Source organism: Geospiza fortis, unplaced genomic scaffold, assembly GCF_000277835.1.
Source record: "Geospiza fortis unplaced genomic scaffold, GeoFor_1.0 scaffold166, whole genome shotgun sequence".
In the NCBI taxonomy this organism is placed as follows: Eukaryota; Metazoa; Chordata; class Aves; order Passeriformes; family Thraupidae; genus Geospiza; species Geospiza fortis.
In genome coordinates this window covers 10,391,508-10,411,199 of record NW_005054310.1, presented here as the reverse complement: position 1 = coordinate 10,411,199, position 19,692 = coordinate 10,391,508, and the positions used below count along the sequence as shown (strand labels likewise).

General features: G+C 37.1%; 1 protein-coding gene across 1 annotated transcript in view; it reads left to right on the top strand.

The window, feature by feature from the left end:
• ARID2 (AT-rich interaction domain 2) overlaps positions 1-19,692 on the top strand; it is a 91,407-nt gene that overhangs the window by 69,293 nt on the left and 2,422 nt on the right. The window contains 6 exon segments of the mRNA XM_005419256.3: positions 1-1,177; positions 8,627-8,775; positions 14,325-14,463; positions 14,563-14,648; positions 18,959-19,082; positions 19,174-19,265. The exon segment at positions 1-1,177 is cut by the window's left edge and continues 18 nt beyond it. Coding sequence (XP_005419313.1) covers positions 1-1,177; positions 8,627-8,775; positions 14,325-14,463; positions 14,563-14,648; positions 18,959-19,082; positions 19,174-19,265 — 1,767 coding nt within the window.

Below are 19,692 nucleotides of genomic sequence, written 5' to 3'. Positions count from 1 at the left end.
AATTTCAGTGAATGGAGCACAGACAGGAGTTGGGCTACAGGTTCAAACCCTTCCAGCTACTCAAGCACCTTCAGCTGGACAATCACCGTGTACTGCTGCTCCCCCATTCAAAGGTGATAAAATAATTTGCCAAAAGGAGGAAGAAGCAAAGGAAGCAACAGGTTTACACATTCATGAACGTAAAATTGAAGTTATGGAGAATCCTTCCTGCCGAAGAGGAGCTGCAAACACCAGCAATGGGGATGCAAAAGAAAATGAAATGCAGGTGGGAAGTCTTTTAAATGGGAGAAAGTATAGTGACTCCAGTCTACCTCCTTCTAACTCAGGGAAAACACAGAATGAGGCCAATCAGTGCTCACAAGTCAGTAATGGGCCATCATTAGAAATGGGTGAGAACGGAGCTCCTGGAAAGCAGAACTTTGAACAAATGGACACACAGGAAATTAAAAGTGATTTGAAGAAGCCCCTAGTTAATGGAATCTGTGATTTTGATAAAGGAGATTGTTCTCATTTGAGCAAAAACATTCCAAATCACAAAACTTCCAATCATGTAGGAAATGGTGAGATATCTTCAGTGGAACAACAAGGGAATTTGGATGCCACGCAGCAAGATACTGCCAAAGGTGATCAAGGGGAAAGAATTTCTAATGGGCCTGTATTAACTTTGAGTAGTTCACCTGTTGTAAGCGGTACACAGGAGGCTGCAAAACTGTTAACCCAGCAACTTAGTGGTACCAACACTGATTTACCTAATGGACCTCTAGCTTCAAGTTTGAATTCAGATGTGCCTCAGCAACGCCCAAGTGTAGTTGTCTCACCACAATCTACAGCCTCTGTTATACAGGGGCATCAAATCATAGCAGTTCCACACTCAGGACCTAGAGTGTCCCAGTCTACCCTGTCCTCCGAAGTTCGGTCTACTAATGGCACAGCAGAATGCAAAACTGCAAAGAGGCCAGCAGAGGATAATGACAGGGAAACTGTTCCAGGAATTCCAAATAAAGTAGGAGTTAGAATTGTTACAATCAGTGACCCCAACAATGCTGGTTGCAGTGCAACTATGGTTGCTGTGCCAGCTGGAGCGGATCCAAGCACTGTAGCGAAAGTAGCAATAGAAAGTGCTGTTCAACAAAAGCAGCAGCATCCAACCACGTATATACAAAGCATGGTCACACAGGTATGTTGCAGTGTTCTTTTTATGTTAATTCTGACTGTGATTCTGACTAATACTGTGAAATAACATGACTGAAAATGTGAGCTTGGTCAATATCTCCTGCATAGTATTTTAGATATTCAGAAAAGGATACTTTCTGTTCTTCCACAGACTAAAGTTTTAACAGTTTACATTCTTTTTCAGTGTCAGTGACAACAGTGGAATTCAAAATTTGTAGCTTGATAATACGCAGTGAGGAAAGAACTTCTGCTCACTGTTTTCTTCCTTAAAGGATGAACTGTTCTGAAAACAACAATGATATGCTGGATGGTCTTGTAAAAATGTCAGTGTTGTTCTGCATTTTGTTGTCGGTCACTTCAGAGGGGTGAATGTGTTTTTTGGGAGAAAAACACACCTGCATCTGGATGACTGAATCCTGCATTTGAAGTTGGTTCTCAAGGTCGTGCTTTGTGGGTTCACTACAGTTAGGAGAAAGAACTATTTTGTAAATTTGTTGAAATATTTGCATTTATTCATTACAAAATATTCACAATGTTTATCAATAAAACAAGCATTGTTTTGAGGGTTTTTTTCTCTGTTTGCCAGGCTTTGGTGAAGGTTTGTTGGGCTTTTTGTCCCTTGATTGAATTTGTTAAACCTTTTGAAAGTGATTGCTCCCTAACACTTTACTAGAAAAGTGGTATAGACATCAGAAGTATTAATAAGTAAAATAATGGTGTCAGAGGTGATTCCGTTCCCTAGAATTTATTTTAGCTTTCTACATAGACAGAAAATCACTCCCCATTCCTAACCTGAGTAGGAGTAAAGGGAATAGAATGGTAGGTCTGGCAGTTAAGAGTTCTGACAGACCAGAGAGAGAAGTCCTGAGTGTATGTTAGTACATTTTGACCTTGGGTTAACAGATCTTTTATTTCTTTCTTTTTTTTCTTTTCTTTTTTTTTTTTTTGGTTGGTTTGTTTGCCTTTGACAAATTACAAGGCATAGACATGATGGGCTTATACAGACCTAGAACTCAAAATGCAACAAGTGCTAGCTAGTACTGTTTCATTTTCTGTGGCAAGTTAATTTGCTTTTGAAAACTCTTTTGACTTTTCTAGTTGTCAAAAATCACAGTTAACAGTTCAGTTTTTACTTTCTCTACTTCTTGCTTCTAACTGCGACAATGCACAAAGTTAATTCTTAAAATGTATTTGAATGTCTTTAAACTCACTCCTAAATGTTTGCTTGGGTTTTGTTGGGAGGAGATCTGTATTTTTCTGATATGTTATTTATCTTTGTTCTTAATAGAAATAATTTGATCAAAATTAATAGTGTCTGTTAGCAGCATAGGGACGACATGCTAGATTTTTTGTAGTGCAGATATATTAGCTATGCCTTGCTTTTTACACTGAATGTCTTTATTACACAGTTTGAATTTCTCTTACAGCTTTGCTAAGGATTTGGCTGAAGTATAAAATGGTGTGGCTGTCTCTTGAAAGGAATAGGTTTATTTATTCCCACAATGTGTACCTGAAAAGAATTCACAGTTGTATCTCAAGCAGCTACTGTATGAGCAGATTTTAAGGGAGTAATGCATTTAACTATTTCATTTGATTTAGATAATGTATATCACAATACTAGAGGGGGAGGATAGAAAAAAAAATCTGTGCTGATAGTTTCTTCTTTACACTATCCCCAGTATCACTATAATTAATAATTACTACATTTTTCATTACTTCTACAAACAGACATGCTGCGTGCTGGGTTTGCCATTTGGTAGAAATCTGCAGATCAGAAAAACTTGGTCTAATGTCTCCCTACCTGAAAGCTTGCTCATTCTGCTGTCTGTAGGATGCCCTTCCTTTTTCCGAAATTACAGAAATATGCGAGAAATTAGTTAATTAGTTTTGAACTTGGTGAGAAATGTATTCATTAGCTATTTGCCTGAGCCATATGTTTGTATATTTACGAATCATGTCTGTCATAATATTGCAATTACGGACTTACAGTTGAACCCATTTTAGAGTACTCTGTTCACATATAGTGATCATCGTAGTTTGGCTTAGGATTTGCAGAGATCTTTACCATTTCTTTAAAATTAACATGTTGGATTGTAAACTCTTCCAAAACCACCCTGAGCTCTTCTTCTTTCTCTAAAGCTGCTGAGCAGCTGCAGTACCCATTGCTTTTCTGGAAAAGAAGATGCTAAGTATTTCCAATATTAAGTCTGTTTTTAGGAGTATTTTTAAATATCCACAAATGTAGCTGAAGTCTCATAAAGTTGGTGTGAATTTTAGTGATGACTTCATTTAGGATTAGGCCTTGTGTTATCTTCTATTTTCTACCTCACATTTTGAGTCTTCCTCATCTGATAAGCAGCTTCCTTACCCCTGACTTTTTTGAAAGGCAGTAGCTGAGGAACAATTTTTTCACTTTAGCATCTGCATTGTTTTATCCTCTCTGAAGTACTTTAGTATATATTGGCTGTCTTGCAGAAGGAAAAGGGAGAGCATTTGTACTGCAAACATTATGAAATTTATTAGAAATATAATCCAGTGGAGAAACACAGTAAGGGACAGAGAATGAAGGGCTGTTAGCTATGGCAAAATTACGTAGCTGATGAAGCTTTTAGTGTGTGATTTCCTGTTTGCTTGTTAGCAAATAGCTTGTGTTTCAGAGAAGTGTGAAAGGGAGAGAAGAAAAAAAATGTAATAAAAGTAAAGCCAAACAGGAAGACTGAAAAATGAGGTTCAGGCAGAAAAGGAAGGGGAGAGTATTGGTTATGCAACTACAGTAGGTTTAGCTGTCATGAACTACAGAGAGGAGAAAGGGAAGATGCTTGAAAATGATCAAATAAGGCAGGAGGGGAACAAGAATCTGAAAACTAAGGAAAGCAAGAAAGCATTAAATAATCCTTAAGGGAATGTAGAAGTTAAGAGAAATTTGTTTCCTTATATGAAAGGTAGTTTGAAATGGGATGAGACAATGTGCTTGGGGAAAAATGTTAATTTAATTGGCCTATTAAAATTGTATACTGGCTGTTTATGGGATAGCCCATGTAAATGCCATTAAAATCCAATTAAACACACAAGTTTTTGTGTATATAATCTGTGTGTATATATATACAGGTTTCTTGTGTATATAATCTGAGATTATTCTCTATTAATTGTATACCTCAGCAAAACTTGTTGAAAAACAACTCTATGTATACTGAATATTTAAAAATTTCTTTCCATATTTTGCATTATGATAAAAAGGGGGGTCTATTAGTTATGTCAGAATAGGGAAACATGATACACAGGGTCTTGCAATTTTGTTTTTATATCTCCATCTATATTTTGTAAGCTCATGAAATGTGCTCTTGAGAGGAGACAGAACCGGTACTGTACTTTTTTGGCTTCCTTTTATTTTGGTTGTTCTCTGTTCATGGTTTATTGCTTTCCTGAGGCATTGTGCTAGACTGGTGGTTGAGAAAGAAATGAGCAATTACCTATCTGTATGCTTTTCTTTGCCACATTTTCTTATTCGTCTTCAGACGCCTCCAAAACATCTGTTGAACATAACCATGTTGGTTTGTCCCAATTGGTGTGTGTTTTAAAGGAATGCTCTGATACCACGCCAAGTTCTTAGAATTGAGCATATCTGATTTAAATTGCCTCATCTGGCTTTTAAAGTAACGATTTTCTTGCTCATCACTGTCATTCCCTCATAAACAATGCATGCCCATTTCTCTTAAGGCTGCCCACTTGAAACGTGCTTGTGTTGAAATTTAGGTGGCAAAATTTGTGTGGCCTTGGCTGTTGGCTCCTGCTCTCTATTGATTGGAAAGCTGAGAATTACCATGCACCAGAAAGCAGGTGTGTAGCTCCAGGAGGTGTAATTCATTCCTAGCCACAGAGCAAATGAGTTTCTCAGCTGGAAGTAGCGAAATACAGAATCTGTGTGCTTTTATTGCCCTTCACTTGTGAAGCACGCTGTTGCAAGGAGACATAAAGTTCTCAGTAATCTAACAAGAAAAGAACATTTATTTTGGTGCCTACTTATCCACTTGACCCCTTTCTCACATTCAAATTCTGTTCCATTTGTTTTCAACTTACGCATTTTTATAGATGTGTTCATTAGCGTGAATAAGCTAAACAAAATTTTGTCATATCAAGCTGTAAATCCTGTTATACTTTAAAAGTATTTTTACTAATAATTAACTGTTTCTTTTTAAATTAGATTTATTTATAGTGGCTGTGCACTTATTAGTGGTGGGAAAAATGCAGCTTAATGATTTTAAACTGCATATGGCTCTACATGTCAACAGAATCCCCAAAACACTGGGATGCACAGTGTTCTCTTGATGGTGGCATAGCAGGCCTTTCAAATAGAATGTGCAGGTATCATGATAAAGTAGTTATCTGTTCATGCATAAAGGGAATGGCATCATTGGTTCTGTCAAATGTAAGTGAAGGCCACATTTGGCCTCAACTCATAGGGTTTGTTATTCCTACCACACAGGGAGCTTCTGTGCCCACATGTAGGAGCTCTTGTGCATAAAATTTAATTAACATCGTAGTAAACAGTCCATTCTAGTTAGCAGAAAGTTCTTGCTTGTATTTTTGGTTATCATTACCAGGCTGAATTTCATCCCCCTCTCCAATACCTCAGTCTAAAGTCAACCCAGTCTAGATTAAAAATCTCTGCCTGCTTATTAAAAGTAGGCTCTAGTATCTGCTCTGTAAGTAGACTGTACAGACATTAGCAGTTTGTATTTGTATACTTTAGGGTTGAGTGTAAGCCCTGCTGAGACAGATGATGCTGCTCTAGAGGTACCTTTCAGTCCCAAGATCCTGTGAGAAAAGGGCTAAGTGGTGGCAGTTGCAAATTGTATCATGGAGAGGTTTAATTTGATTATAAAAGGGTGTTGTGAAGCACTTTCAAGTGTAGCGGAGTACTGGGCATTTGTTTTCTTGGGAAACCTGGATTCATTAAGTGTTTTTACTAGAGGAGGAAATTTTCTGGAATCTTTATGCCCCAGGGAAAGACTTTACAATGTTACTTTTCTTAGACTAATTAGGGAAAAGTTAATGTCTGTCATCGTTTAAAGAAATAAGTGCATTAACATAATCATTGCATATGAGCACTGTAAAGTAGGTAGCACCTAGCAAGTATTTCTAGGTATATTTCTGTGAGGAAAAGGAGTTTAATTTCTGAAAAAAAAGTCTATACCTAATTTTGGTGATATCCCATGTGTCATGCATTACTAAACTAATACATGACAAAAGAGGGAAAAGGAAACCAAAAATTAGCATTGATCTTTATGAGTCTTTCTGATCTCTTTAATGAACAGAGGAAAGCTTTGTGATGTTTGACTGTAAAACTTTCATTTCTAAAATAAAATAAAAAATGCTAGGAGCAAATGTAACTTTGCTTTACATGTTGATTTAAAAATATAAACAAAAAAGCTAATAGGCAAGCAATGGATTTGTCTTAAAAAATACATGGAAGTTGTGTCCACCAAGTTTGAGTGAAACTGCTCCACAGTAGAGCAGTAAGAAGAGAATTTTAAACAACAGCAGCTATTTTACATGTTTGTTTTCAATTTATTAGCTTTTTTTCTCAGAGGAAAAAAAGTGGAAAAAATGGGAGGGGACACTGAATGACAACTTTTTGTCCTGAAAATTTGTTTCTCTTTCTGAGCCCTTTCATTTTCAGCATGCAACATTTTGTGTTGTATATCTCAGATCAACTTATTTAAAATAAACAATTTTTCAATGAGATGATATTAAAACCTTTGAATACCACTAGGAGAGCTTGCCAGAGAAACCCTTGAGAAAATTCATAATTCCAGATTAATTGCAGGGTTGGCTTTGAATGGAGTAAATAATACATGAACTACACATTGAATGATGAGAATTAAACGAAATACTAAATTCATTCAGTAAGCTCATTTTCTCTTCAGCACATTAAATGAGATGGAAGTTCTAGGGGGATAAAAAGTCACATAAAAGACCATCAGAATGTTGATACTGGGATGCCAAGTGAAGGTTGCAAAACAAGCTGTACTGCTGACACTCCTTTTTTTTGCTTGCAAAAAATGCATTTTAAAAATGCCTTTTTAAGGGGATGTTGATATTAAAAGACTCCACTTATGGTTACCTTTTGTTAAAAGATACTTCTGAAGGATTCATTACCCATTCTGTGAAATAGCTTAAAGATCCTTAGGTGAAAATCATTGCTGAGTTCAAAATAGTTTGTAGTTACGACTAATGGACTCAAGTCCTTTCTTACAACTTTTCATATATGTGGATGGATCACAGGCGTAATAAGTAGTTGTGCCTTACTCAAAAGGTTTGCAGAGTTTTTCCTTATTTTTGTCATGATTTATTGTTTGGATATGGGATGTGTTTTGCTTTTGATCAGGCTTTTTTGCTGTCCTTGGGTCATGTTAGTATAGTGGTATACTATATATGTAGTATTATCTGTGATAGTTATGAACTCACTACCTTGTGTGACTGCTGTCCACAGATAAATGTAAGTCAATATAAAAATGAAATGTTAGAAATTGTTTTTTTGTAGTGAAAGTCTAAAGCTACTCAGTAACAGAGCTGTAAAGATCTAAACGTGTGCACCCTTTGAAAGTGTTTGCTTATAACATTCTTACAGAGACTTGGAAGTAATTTTATTTGATTTCTTTAGAGTGTGAATTTGTTTTCAAACAGTGGGAAAGAAAAGGATGTTAGGTCTTCATCTCTAAATAATATTCAAAAGCTTAATTTTTCTACTGTCATCATCTTTACAAACTTCTTGCTGACCAGAGCCTTCCAGGAAAAAAAAAAGAAGAGAAACAGTATTCTGATACAAACAGTATTTTGAAATGGAAAGTTCCACATTCAATATCCATTACTCAGAAAAAGAAATAAAATTAGTTTGTGTTTATATATTTTTAGGTAATTTGAAAGATAATTTTAGTTGAGTGTTAAGTGTTTTGTTATATTGCAGGGGAGCGAGGGGAAAGTAATTTTGCTTTCTGAAATGTTTCTGGTTTTGTTGTGTACAAGTTGTACAGCATCGTCAGGTGTTCTGAGCATATGGTGCTATTTGCTGTGCTGATGATACTGCAATGCCTTGAGTTTGCATGAGGTTGTTCCTTTTCTTAAATAATAACAAAGCGTTTGAAAAATAATGTTAATCTTTGCTCCATTAGTGCCCTTGAGAAATTTCTTTGCAGACATAATTCTGTATTTTTATTTAGTCATGAAGTTTATTATTTAATATTAGGAAGTTCTGCATGAGTACTACAGTGTAAAAGTTGTATGTCCCTCATGTTACTGTGTCTTACTAATGCTTATTCAGAGTCCAGAGTATTAAAAATTGAATACCTGTGGTGGATTAAGGTGTAAAACAAAAAGTCTTTCAACAAGCAGTAAACCGTATGTCAAGTATAGAAATAAGCCCTGTTTAAAATGGTTTTAACTTTTTCTACAGAGCACACCTGCAACATCGATACCAACAGTTCAAGTACAGGGCCAGCAGATGAATTTGCAGCCACCTTCATACACTGCAGCCAGTCAACATGCAGAGCAAATGAAAAAACCTGGACAGAACTTCATGTGTCTGTGGCAATCTTGTAAAAAGTAAATGGCTTCTTTATTTACCTTTTACTCATATGTAACAGATGCTTGTATATAGAAGATGATTCTACAAGTTCCATCCATTCTGTTTCCTTAAGTTACCTTATACTTTGTCAGTGGGGAAAAGAAAAAGTGAAAAGTATTGAGGAAATTGAATGAGATGGGGGAAGGCAAGACACTTAACTCCTCTGAGTTACACTTCAGAGCATAAAATGAGTATTATGTAACTTTCTTGAAGTATTATTGATTCTTTATTAACAAAAAATAGTTGTGTGGTTAGTTTAAAAGAATTCTGACCTCTGAAACTTGTTCTCTGTGTTGCACATATAAAAATAGTTCCTGTACTGCAGTTACAAATCATGGCTTGACATTTTCTTGTGTTTCCAGTTCTGCAAGAGCAGGGTGTTGCACTTCAGTGTCCTGGTCACAGTCTTATTTAGCTTATGACTAATTTTGGTAATTATACCGTTTGTGTTCCAGGGGACATCATTGTCCTGAAAGGAAGTAGTAAGAAAATGGGTCATAAGACTAGACAGCCATGATTAATTTTTTTTTTTTTTTTGTAATTTGCTTCTGTTGTTCTTAGAGAGGAGTGAACTACTAGACGTTTAGATGGAGGCTTACAAAAACTTGATGCAACTCTTATGGAAAGTATGTGTAGCTTGACACTGACTTCTAAAATAACTTAGGTTTGTGAATATGCTTAGTTTGTGGGCAGGGGCAAGAGAGTTGGTGAAAAAAAGGTAGTTGTCAAATAGCTACTTTGAAAACTAGAGACAAATTGTGAGTGAGAAAAATTGCATAACATATAGGATGGTACGAAAAAGAGTGCCAGCCTCATCACTGTAAGATGACAAAGGGAGCATAAAGCTGATTTAACCAAAAGCTGGTGGAGAATTAAAAAAATTGGGATGAAAAGATGGAGAAGTTTAACTGTTTGGAATGGATAGTGAAAATAAGACATTTGAACAGAATTATAGGAATGGTGAATGAGAGTTACTATGAAACCCTTGAAGGTGTAATTTCTGTTTCTTTCATTCCTTGCAGACATAATTCTAAGATCATTCAGTCTATGCAAGACATTCAGTCAGTGCAAGAGATCTGGTGCTTTTTAAATCATTGCACTATTTTCACTTTAAAAGTGATTTTTCTTTCATTGATAGGTGACATTTCTCTACATCTCTAAGAAATATATGTAGGCTTTACTTACTCTGTAGTTTCCTCCCTTACTACTAGTAAATAGAAACATAGAGCCAGTCTGCTGGCTGCACAGTAGATACATTAACTCTTGCCTAGGTGTGGGTGGGTTTCATTGAGGTTGAAATGAAAGGCTGGGGCAGTGTCACACAGAAGCCTTGCCAGCTTATAACATGTCAAAGAGTTTGCTGAACTACAGTTTCAAAGTATAAGTTACCAACTTCATTCCATGTCTAAGGTTACATAGGATAAGCTGTGTAGGAGCAGTAGTATTAAATTACCTTACATTATCAGTCTTTTTGTAGTCTGTCTTCAAATACAGCTCCAGAAGGTTTACCTGAGACTGAAGTTCAGGACTACATTGATCTCTGTATTTTGCTCCTTGCCTAGTATATTATTTCTGTTGCTTTAGTTTATCTGGCTGTTACTTCCTGTACTGCTTTTTGTTCATGCTTAAATTGCATTCTTTTCAAAAGCTTTCAGACATTTTTGCATTAATAGATTTAGTTCATATGACAGCTCTTGTTTATATGCTCTCACCTTTAAAATAGTTATTTCAGTCCCAGCCTAAAACCTGTTTAGATAAATATGACACTCGACCTTCTCTGTGGTGAAGAGAGAACCAAAATGTTAAGTTAGCATTTTCCTCAAATATGTATTGTTTATTCATATTTCTTGAACAGCCTGGTTAAAAACAGGTATATAAAATCTCCTGTAGGCTTCCTGGTTCTGTCAGATGTGAAAAAAAATCTGGAATTGCCACCTGTTCTTTTTTTGTTTGTAGCTCTCAATCTTAGCTACTTTTATTGAGCAGTTGAAATGGGAAACAAAAAGATTCTTTTGAGTGGGTTATTAGTCTCTGTGAACTTCACATTCACTTCTTCATTTCATTTTCATTTGCTTAGCTTCTTTTTTTTCCCTAGGATTAAGCAGGCAGTTTCATCACAGTAGAATGATAGAATACTGGGGGTTTTTTGTGATACTTGTAGCTAACTGGAAAGACACAACAGGAGGCACATTTGAAAAAATAATTTTCAGCTGTTTCTCTGGGCATGTTCTTTAGTTCAGTTGTCAAAGAAATACTAGTACTGTGTTTTCCTTCAAAAGTGCAATGCAGAAGTCAGTGAAGGCCTTAAACATTTTATTGTGAAGCAGGATAAATACAAATAAATAAAATAGTGTGTTCTTTTCCTACTGACTGATTTGGCTGCTCCAGTCAGCAACGTTCCAGTGGTGTGTATTGGTGGTTTGGTTTGGGTTTTTAAGGACTGAATTAGGAAACATTAGACCAAGATTTGAAATGCCACAGATTTGGTAGTGTCTAAAAAGTACAATGAGATGAGGCGGAATTATGCAAGTAGTTGAAATGATTGGCCTCTGGCAGATCTGTTCACATTTAATATCTGAAGTGGAAGTAAAATTCTAAAAGGTGTCAGTCAGCACATTACTTTGCATTAAGGATGTAACAGAAAGTAGGTGTTTTCCTTTGAACTTCAGCTGTCTGCAGGTACTGCTAATTGTATGCAGCTTAATTTAAAAGCTGCTGTTTTGTTTCACAGGCAGGCAGATGTCTGCTCTTGAATTGCTTTGTATTTAAAAAGTAAATTGAAAATGCTATTGAATCTCCAGTGCCTGTCAAGTCAGCTGTTAATGTTCTGTTTAGCAGTTGAACAGAACCATGGATGAATTAAGTGTATAACAAGAGTCTAGACTGAACTGACCATTTTGTCAGTATGTAAGCTTTTTTATTACAATAGTTAGGTGTTTCTTTAAGGAAAAATAGTTTTTCTCTGCAAAATAGTACTAAATTTGAATCTTTTTAGGTCAGTGATTGAAGTGTATAACACTGAATATATTAAACAGTGAATGAGCCAGTATAGCTGAAATAGCTTTATTTTTCTGAAGCTTTGCCATGTTGAGTGAAATATTCTGCATAGTATTTTGGATTTCACTTAGGCCATGAAATTTGTTTCATCTGTGCCAGAAATTATTATTTTATTATTCATAAAATAGTGCCAGGCTTAAGCTGATTCCTCTTTATTTTGGGAAGATCTTTCTGTCCTCTGAAACACCCACTGTTGAACCAGTGTAGATGTAAAACATTTTATTTTCATTTCCTACTGTTGGTTATCTGGACCAACAGCAAGAGCCAGGTATTGCTCCTTCTCAGCTTCCCTTCAGTAAGAGGTAACTGGAATGGTGAAAGATGAATGCTTTTAAAGAGAGTAGTATTTATTGCCAGTGCAGAAGGTAATTGCTGTATGACAGGTGGTTACTGCAGTAGTTTATAACTAAGGCTTGTCTGTGGGTGAAATTAGTTCTTTGATGTCGTTATAGTGTTCGGGTATCGGTATCTGCACACTTAGGCTTAGGCATCAGTTGCAAGTATGTTTGTATAGTGGACACTGCTGAAATTAGTAGTGGGGTGTGGAAGGAGGTGGCTGCATCAAAACACTCACTGAACAGCTGTTCATAAGCTGAGAGTGTGTGAGGGCAGCTGGTGGCAGTGACTTCCCAAATGGCAGCAGCTAGGTTTCTAGACCTCTTTGGTCCAAACATTAAGCGGATATTGATGAGCTGGGTTAGTTGTATTGAAGTGAATTTTGAGCAGCTAAATCTTTAGGCCATTTTTTCTCTGTTGGAGTAAGGGGCCTAGTATGTAACATCTGAGATACATAAGGTGTATATATAGACTAAAAAAACCCTAATGTTTTGAGTCATTCACTATTTTCATATCATGTATTTTGAAATATAGCAATTCTCCTTTACCAGCTTATATATGTTACAATCGCACATCATTTGTCTACATGAGATTGGAGGTAGCCTAGGTTGCAGCAGTCATGCATTGGTGGAGCTTGCAGTCTTGAGAAATTCAGGTCAGGTAAGGAGTCAAGTCAGGCTCTTGAACTTTAAGAAGGCAGACTTCTTGCTGTTAGGGGAGGTTCTTGGGGACAGAGGAGTGGAACAGAGCTGGAAAAACTGGAACCGAACCTGGCAAGGTACGCAGAAAATAACAGGAAGGACTTGTACAGGTACATTAATCAGAAAAGGAGTGTCAAAGGAGGTGTACCCTTGCTGGTGAACAGGTAACAAAAAACAAAGCCAGCATGGCTTCAGCAAGGCAAAATCCTGTCTGACCAACCTAGTGGCTTTCTGTGATGGAACAACTGCATCAGAGGGTAAGGGGAGGGCTACAGATGTAATTTATCTGAACTTCTGTAAAGCCTTTGACAGGGTCCCCCACAACATCCTTCTTCCTCAGTTGGAGGGAGATGGATTTGATAAGTGGACTGGTAGATGAATTAGGAATTGGTTGGACAGTCACATCCAGAGGGTGGTGATCAGTGGCTAAGAGTCTTGACGGACTTCAGTGACAAGTGGTGTCCCTCACGGGTCTGTACTGGGACCAGTGTTATTTAATATTTTCATTAATGCCATGGATGAAGGGATCTGCTGCACCCTCAGCATGTTTGCAGGTGACACCAAGCTGAGTGGTGCAGCTGACACACCTGGAGCACAGGATGCCATCCAGAGAGACCTGGACAGGCCTGAGCAGGGAGTCCATGGAAATCTCACAGGGTTTGACAAGGTCAAGGGCAGGGTGCTGCACCTGGGTTGGGGCAAACCCTGGTATCAGCACAGGCTGGGGATGGACAGACGGAGAGCAGCCCTGCTGAGAGGGACTCGGGGGTGCTAGGGGAGGAGAGGCTGGACATGTCCCAGCCATGTGTGCTTGCAGCACAGAGAACCAGTCAAGGGAAGTGGTTCTGCCCATCTACTCTGCTCCAGTGAGGCCACACCTGCAGTGCTCTCTGTCCAGCTCTGGGGTCCCCAGCACAGGAAGGATATGGACCTGCTGGAATGAGTCCAGAGGAGGGCCACACACAAGTTGATCGGATTTAAATAAGGTCTGAATCTGACTGCTAGTGGAGAAGAAAAATGGGAGAAGGAATATAAGAGATTATCTTCTATAAATATATTTTATATTTTTATATATAAATATAAAATATATAAACCTCATTTAGTTAAGCTGTTCATAGTTTGTTGCTGTATTTTGCTTATATTGCAGAGAATGGGTCTGTTGGATTTAAACATGTTTTCTTTGGTGAAGTGTAAGTAGAAAATAGAACCATGATATTTCAATCAAGTTTGGAAAAATCATATTGACATTTATTGGTAGCTCACTGGTAATATGTATACATATTTTTCCTTTCAAAATTTTGCAACTTTCCATTTATCAATGTATGTCTCAATTCAGAAAAAAAACATTAACCACTATGACTTGATGTTTGTTGTATTTGTACTTAACTATTCACTGGGGAAAAAAATTAAATTCCTTTCTCCTCTTTTTGTAGGTGGTTTCAGACACCATCACAGGTTTTCTATCATGCAGCAACCGAGCATGGAGGAAAAGATGTCTACCCAGGGCAGTGCTTATGGGAGGGATGTGAACCTTTCCAGCGGCAGAGGTTTTCCTTCATTACCCATTTACAGGTACAGATTTTCTTTCACATATTACTTCAGAAAACAGTAGGAATTTCATGGTAAATTTCCACACACCATTCTTACTGTCTTTCGCTTTTCCTCAAATAGGATAAACACTGTTCCAGAGATGCTTTGCTTGCAGGACTAAAGCAAGATGAACATGGACAACCAGGAATTCAGAAGCCTTCCAATAAGTAAGAGATTTGAGCCTTGTTAACAATAGAAAAAATAGGAGAATTAGAAATTACTGAAAGAGTTTGCTTATAACTTACCTTATCAGGTGAAACTCTGTATGTGTAAGAATCTATAATCAAATTTGAGGTCCATTCCAGTAAGACAAAAAGGGGAATAGATTCTGATGTAGTTGCAGTTACCTTAAAAAAAACCCAGGTAATTCTTTAAAGTACATGGGTCAAAACTCTATGACGAATGTTATTCTCAACATGTCTTCCTATTTTTTTGCCCAAGTGGATAGCATTTTATAACTTTCCTTGTAACAGGGAAGTGCTTGTCATACAAATGGGAAGTTATTTATTGTGTACAGTTCATGTGTCATGCAGCTGAGATGGATTGTCTTGTAACTTGCTGTATTCCTTCCAGTTTTGTGGTCTAAATTTGGGCTGATTTGATCCAGGAACTGTTGTAATAAACTTTCCTTTAAAGAAGCAAGCAAGATAAATGATAGACTCCTCAGAGACTTCTGATTTTGTGTTGCTATCTGAAATCAGATTTGGCTCTTCTCTTTCCCAGAATGATTTGGACCATGTGGAATTAATATTGCAGAGTACAATCCCGTTGGTGTGAGGTTTTGGGGCTGGCTGTGTTAATAGTGGAGTTGTTCAAGGTTCAGTTACTTGTGTAAGTGTATCAAGACCGGGCCTTTGTTAGTAACTGACTGGAACCACTTTAGATGTAATTACATGGTCCCAGGCAGATTTTTGCTGTTCTGTTTTGTGGCTTGTAAAACTGCTACCAAGCTGCTGGAGGCAGCAAAGAAAGTAAAGTTATGAAAACTGAGAAATTTAGTTTTAAAGTCCTTTTATTTCTTAATATAAAAAAACCCATCTTAACACAGACTTATAATTGCTTTGTGGGGCCTTGTTTCATTAAACTGAGCAACACTCAGGCCTTGGAAAACCAGAGAAAGAAGAATTATGGTAATTTAGTCTTAAAGAGTTGCTAAGTGAGAAGTGTAGGACTGACACCATCTACTAGCATGATGTGTTCTCAACTCTGCCTTTTCGTAATGTTCCATCACACATATAACACATTCCAGTGGCTATGTGTCCTCACAAGCTTATTTTAAATTTGCACAGGTACTTATAGGAAAAAAACTGTTTATACATCCCCTCTTGTGAGGCAGAATTCCCTAATTAGGTCAGATTCAGAAAGCAGGAATTCACACACATAACCAGTTCTTGCTAACTTACTGAGGCTGCAATATCACAAGATACCAAGGATGTGATTTCAGAACTCAAATTGAAGTGAGAACATTGCTCAAAAACAGGTGTTTTATCACATCTTGAAAAGATGTGCAGATGTGGTGCATAGGGACATGGTTTAGCGGTGGATATGGCAGTGGTTAATATTTAGACTTGGTGATTCTAGAAGTGTTTTCCAGCCTAAATGATTTTATGATTCTGTTCTGACTCTCTGTGACATCCCTTATTGCTTCTCACAGCTGTGCATTGGTTATGGTGAGGGAACTAGCTTTAGTTTCTGTTAGATTCCATAGCAAATCAATTTGTTTTTTAAAAAAATGCTCATAGAACCAAAGAGTGGGCTTGCCACATGAGTGGAATCTATTTGCCTGTCGCTTGAGCACCAGTACAGGAGGTGGGCTGGAACAAAAGAGATGAGACCTTTCTCTGTCAGCACTCAGAGCAGTTCATACACTTCCTGTCTTGTGAAGATATAAAGGTTCCCTTTCTGTTGCTTTTACTCTCCTCCCTTAAGAAACAGGAGGATTTTGGGGAAGGGTAGTGTGTCCTGTCCCCCACATTACCTTACAGCACTGCCCCACAGTTCTCTTAGCACAGCTGAGAAGAGTGCCCAGCAGCTGCATGAGGGAGACAAGAGTTGATAGTTTGCTTTCCAGAATCCATGACATGTCAGATGAAACCCTAAGCTCAGTCCAGCATCTCACCTCAAGCTGTCTTACAGGTTCATGTGTGAAAGCTGTCTTTCAAGGTCTTGGCTTAATGTTCTTTTTTCTGAGTCCTAGAAGTGTGTCAGATGTATCAGCTCACAACTGATACTCCATATCATTAAACTCATGTATGGAGCTCTGAAGCAGCTGAAAAAACCTGGTACTGAGACAAAGCACGTTTAAGTCATTAACTTTTAGGCATTTATTAGGTGAACTCTTTTCACTTAATCCCTCACTATTCAGTAAAAATTACACCTACTTCAGAGACTTCAGGTTGTGAGCGTTACCAGTGCTGGAAGTCAAACAGAGCACAGTGTGACAGACGAGGGCCCATTCCCTGATCAGCCTTTCTGTCTATCATAACACCATACCCACTTGAAAAAATCTGTAATGGCTTTTCCAGAACCAGTTAGGCAGTGTAAAGCTGCACTACAGAATTGGTTTTATACCTTAATCCTGTATTTCTTTGCATTTCAAGTTTTATTATTTTAACTGTTCTGGTTTTCAAAGGTAGCTGAGTATTACATTCTGAAAGGTATGGTAGCATTAGCAGTTTGACTGTGTGTTGACTGTAGCTTTATGCATTGGAATCCTCTTGGATTCACGGTGATTTTTTTTTCCATGTTGCCACTGAAGCAAAGGTGAATATTCTTAATGCTCTGTGAGAGTAGGGCAGGAGATAACTTCAAACTCTACCATTTAAGTTGTGATTTAAAGTAAAGTTGATAATACAGTTAAAGAAATTCAAGAAATACAGATGTTTTGAGAGATACTTGCCCACAGACACAATTCAGTTCACTTGGCGTCTCAGTAACATTTTATCAATTTCTTTTTTCTTCAAACTTAAAAAGAGAAGATAATTTTTAATATGTTCCTAATTTATTGCAGTTGTCCCTTTTTCAGTATTTCTAGAATAGTAATTCAGCTTTCAAAAATATGGTGTGATAACTGTTGAAGAGAGACATTCAGAACAGCCTCCATTGATGAATCCTTGTGCTTCTCAATACAGAGAAAACAAAAATCTTCCAGAAATTAAAAATGAAGATAATAATTCTTTTACTGTGGTACTGGGTCTTCTATGAACATGTCATTGCCTACTTTTTTAATTCAGCCCCTGCCATTCTCCTTTAACTTCATAAAACCTTTTATTTATTTCCTATATTACATATTTTATTTTATATATTTTTATATTATATATATTATTTCTCTTCAGAGAGGATGACAGAGTGATTATGAGCTAAGTAAGGTGTTAGGGAGGAGTGTGTCTGTTACTAAAGTGGCCCAGTTTTTAGCTGGGCTTCCTTGCTGTTAGAACCTCAGATTACTAAGAAGGCCTCTCTAAATAGAGGATTCAAGTTTTATTCTTAGAATATTCACTTTCACTATAAGATACCTAAATTAAACTCCTAGAGGCTTTCATTCAAAAAAAAATAGAACATTTACATTTCATTTAAGCCACATTTACAAGTAAGCACTACTTAAACTTCTTAACCAAGTTCTACTAGGGTATGAAAAGACTTCATAATAATATTGTTCAAAATATTGAAGTGTGGTGATATTTTTCACCACTAATACTTCACATTTTTTTTTAGGATGACATTATGAGTAAATCATTAGGTGAAATTGCATATTTATCCATTCGGAACTCTGATGGCATGAGTAATTTCCAAGTTTTTATGTGAAATACAGCTTTAACTTTAGTGTTAATACTGAAAATGGAGAAATTGCTTCTGCTAAGTTCGTTATACCCTGCTTAATTTATTAATCTCAGTCTAAAAGCTGCAGTAACAGGTAATTGGTTTTACAGATGTTTGATCTGATTTACCAGTTACATGTTTTATGTCTTATAACTTATGTTATTTTTTATTACTCCTCACTGATCACAGTTAATACATATTTCATATTGCCTTAGTGTCTAATGGCCCCAGTGAGCTGTGTCAGCTTTTGAGTGGTTATACTTTAAGGACCTTCTCTGGCCAGATCTCAGATGGCATTTGCATAGCTGCTGTCACTATTCCTGTCTGATGAAACATCCCTTTAAATTGGTACACTTCAGGAAATGGCTGTGCTATTAGTACAATATATTGCTTTTTCATCACAAATGTCAGGGGTGAGGAGCAATGCTTCTTCAAGAGAAGTGTTTTTTTCACATAGAATAAAGTGCATGACTCTTCTTAAGGGTTTACAATGAGGCTTATCTCTGTGGAAGCAATCATGTATCAGCACCAAGTGTTAATGGATCTGTGTGTCTCTGCTCAGATAGGTTAAAAATTGTACGATAAACTTTCCAAGTTGTTAATTGTCTAGAAAGCAGCACAAAACTTATTTTTATTAATTCTTTCTTTACTAATGTAGGCAGCCAGCTGCAGGGGCTACTGCCTCTACTCCCAGAGCACAGAAGGCCATTGTGAATCATCCAAGTGCTGCCCTAATGGCATTAAGGAGAGGATCAAGGAACCTTGTCTTCAGAGATTTCACAGTTAGTATTGTTTGAATCAAGTATTAGATATTAATTGTTGCCTGCTACTAACTGCAGGGCTTTTACATTTTTTTTGTCTTTACTTTTGTAGGATGAAAAAGAGGGACCAATAACTAAACACATCCGATTAACAGCTGCCTTAATATTAAAAAATATTGGTAAATATTCAGAATGTGGTCGCAGGTAAGCACTGTGTAATTTTTCTGGTATCAGTGGGCATTGTTGTTTCTGTTCTTTCCAGTACCAAACAATAGGTAGGTTTTACCTATCTATAAAAACCCCAGTAAGTATATTGACTGTACAATTTCTCTATCACTTCTGCACTGTGTCCTTCCCCACACAAAAGCTCTATGTCATCTTACCTAAAGACAGCATTTGTGAGCCAGATGATTGAAAAATGGCTAGCAAATTTGGCAGGTTAAATTTTAGGAGATAGATGAGAGAAGCCTTGGCTGTCCCTTTTCCTCCACAGCAGTACTGCGTGATTCTGAAGATTAATTCATGTGTAAACAACTTCCACTGGCAGTACCATTTAAATTCAGTCGAGAAAGGGGCAAAATGAGCTCTTAGGAACACCACCTTAAGTTGTACAGAGACACGGTTGTGTTTC